This window comes from Colobus angolensis, unplaced genomic scaffold (genome assembly GCF_000951035.1).
Source record: "Colobus angolensis palliatus isolate OR3802 unplaced genomic scaffold, Cang.pa_1.0 Scaffold199, whole genome shotgun sequence".
Lineage (NCBI taxonomy): Eukaryota > Metazoa > Chordata > Mammalia > Primates > Cercopithecidae > Colobus > Colobus angolensis.
Genome location: NW_012115143.1, coordinates 1474358 through 1476007, shown reverse-complemented (window position 1 = coordinate 1476007; position 1650 = coordinate 1474358). Strand labels below are relative to the sequence as shown.

General features: G+C 40.5%; 1 protein-coding gene across 4 annotated transcripts in view; it reads left to right on the top strand.

Moving 5' to 3' along the window:
• The window catches only part of TP53BP1 (tumor protein p53 binding protein 1), a 111605-nt gene that overhangs the window by 75040 nt on the left and 34915 nt on the right, over positions 1–1650 (top strand). For all 4 annotated transcript variants that reach the window (XM_011941144.1, XM_011941143.1, XM_011941142.1 and 1 more), the window contains exon 15: positions 906–963. In XM_011941144.1, coding sequence (XP_011796534.1) covers positions 906–963 — 58 coding nt within the window. The remainder of the gene's footprint in view (positions 1–905; positions 964–1650) is intronic.

The window sequence follows — 1650 nt, the reverse complement described above, 5'->3', positions numbered from 1 at the left end:
GTTACTGCTAAGGGCTGGGTGTGGTAGTGCATATGTGTAATCCTAGCACTTTGGGAGCCTGAGGCAGGTGGATCACCTGAGGTTGGAAGTTTGAGACCAGCCTGGTCAACATGGTGAAACCCTATCTCTACTAAAAATACAAAAATTAACTGGGTGTGGTGGTGCATGCCTATGATCCCAGCTACTCGGGAGGGTGAGGCACGAGAATCGCTTGAACCCAGGAGACACAGGTTGCAGCAAGTCAAGATTATACCACTGCACTCTAGCTTGGGCAAGAGAGTGAGACCCTGTCTCCAAAAAAAAAGAAAAGAAAAGGTATTCATTATATTATATTTCTTGCCAAACTTATTAGTCTTTTATAGGAAGTTTGAAAGAAAAGTGATTGGTGGAAGTGAGAAAAACTTGTACCATTAAATTACAAGAAATCTGGCCTGCACTATAGCCTGGGTGACAGAGTGAGACTCCGTCTTAAAACAAGCAAAAAACAAGGAATCTGGCAGATCACTTGATTTCAGGAGTTCGAGACCAGCCTGGGAAAGATGGCAAAACCCTGTCTTTGCTAAAAAATACAAAAAATTAGCTGGACGTGGTGACATGCCTGTAGTCCCAGCTACTCGGGAGGCTGAGGCACGAGAACTGCTTGAACCTGGGAGGCGGAGGTTGCAGTGAACTGAGATCATGCCACTGCACTCCAGCTTGGGCGATAGAGCGAGACTGTCTCAAAAAAATAAATAAACAAAATTACAAGAAATGTTTGTTTGGTTACACCTACTAGTTTTACTTATTTTTATTTCTTTTTGTTATTTGTTGCGAATACTAGTAGAGCAGAGTGAAGGTTTTAGGTGTGATACTAACTAAATTCTGTTTCTCTTTCCTTTCTCTCCTTGGTTTTTTTTTTTATTCAGAGCCTGCAACTGGTGAAAGAAAAAATGGATCTACTGCTGTTGCTGAGTCTGTTGCCAGGTAACCAAAGCTAGATGCTATTTAGAGTTTAATACGCAGCTACTGTTAATGAGGGTAGATGGTTTATCAACAAAGGGAAAAAGTTAAAATAAGAAAGTTAAAATGAGCCTCTTCCATAAAGGTTTTAACAGTGTTTTGAAGGGATCATAGACTTTTTAATTAATACTTTTTTAAGTACAGTGAAGCTTTTTTTACACCTAGAACTAAGATAATTGAAATATCTTTTTTTTTGTTCATGTGAGAGTTCCTCTCCCCACTTTTTTCTGTTGCTGAGACAATAGTCTCCACAATCTCAGGATTGTTGTTCCAGTTGATGAGAAAAAGAAGGATTAACGAGATAGCTACAGACCTTGTTCCTTCTGCAATCGCATACTCAGCTGCAGCCTCAGGTCATTTTCTCTTCTGCCTGCCAAATTAACTACTATGTTGAGCTGTTATTTTTGCTTTGTCATGAATGTTGTAATGCTTTGAGGACGAGTATGACCCCATACTGAGGTTTTGGTTGGTAAGCTTTGCCATCTGGTGGCTGTGAGAGTACAATTGTTTCATTTGTGTCTGGATGTCATCAAGCATGAAAACACTAACAGCAGTTGGTGAAATATAGGCAAGAATTCTTTTTTTTTTTTTTTTTGAGACAGAGTCTCGCTCTGTCGCCGGGGCTGCAGTGCAGTGGCCGGATCTCAGCTC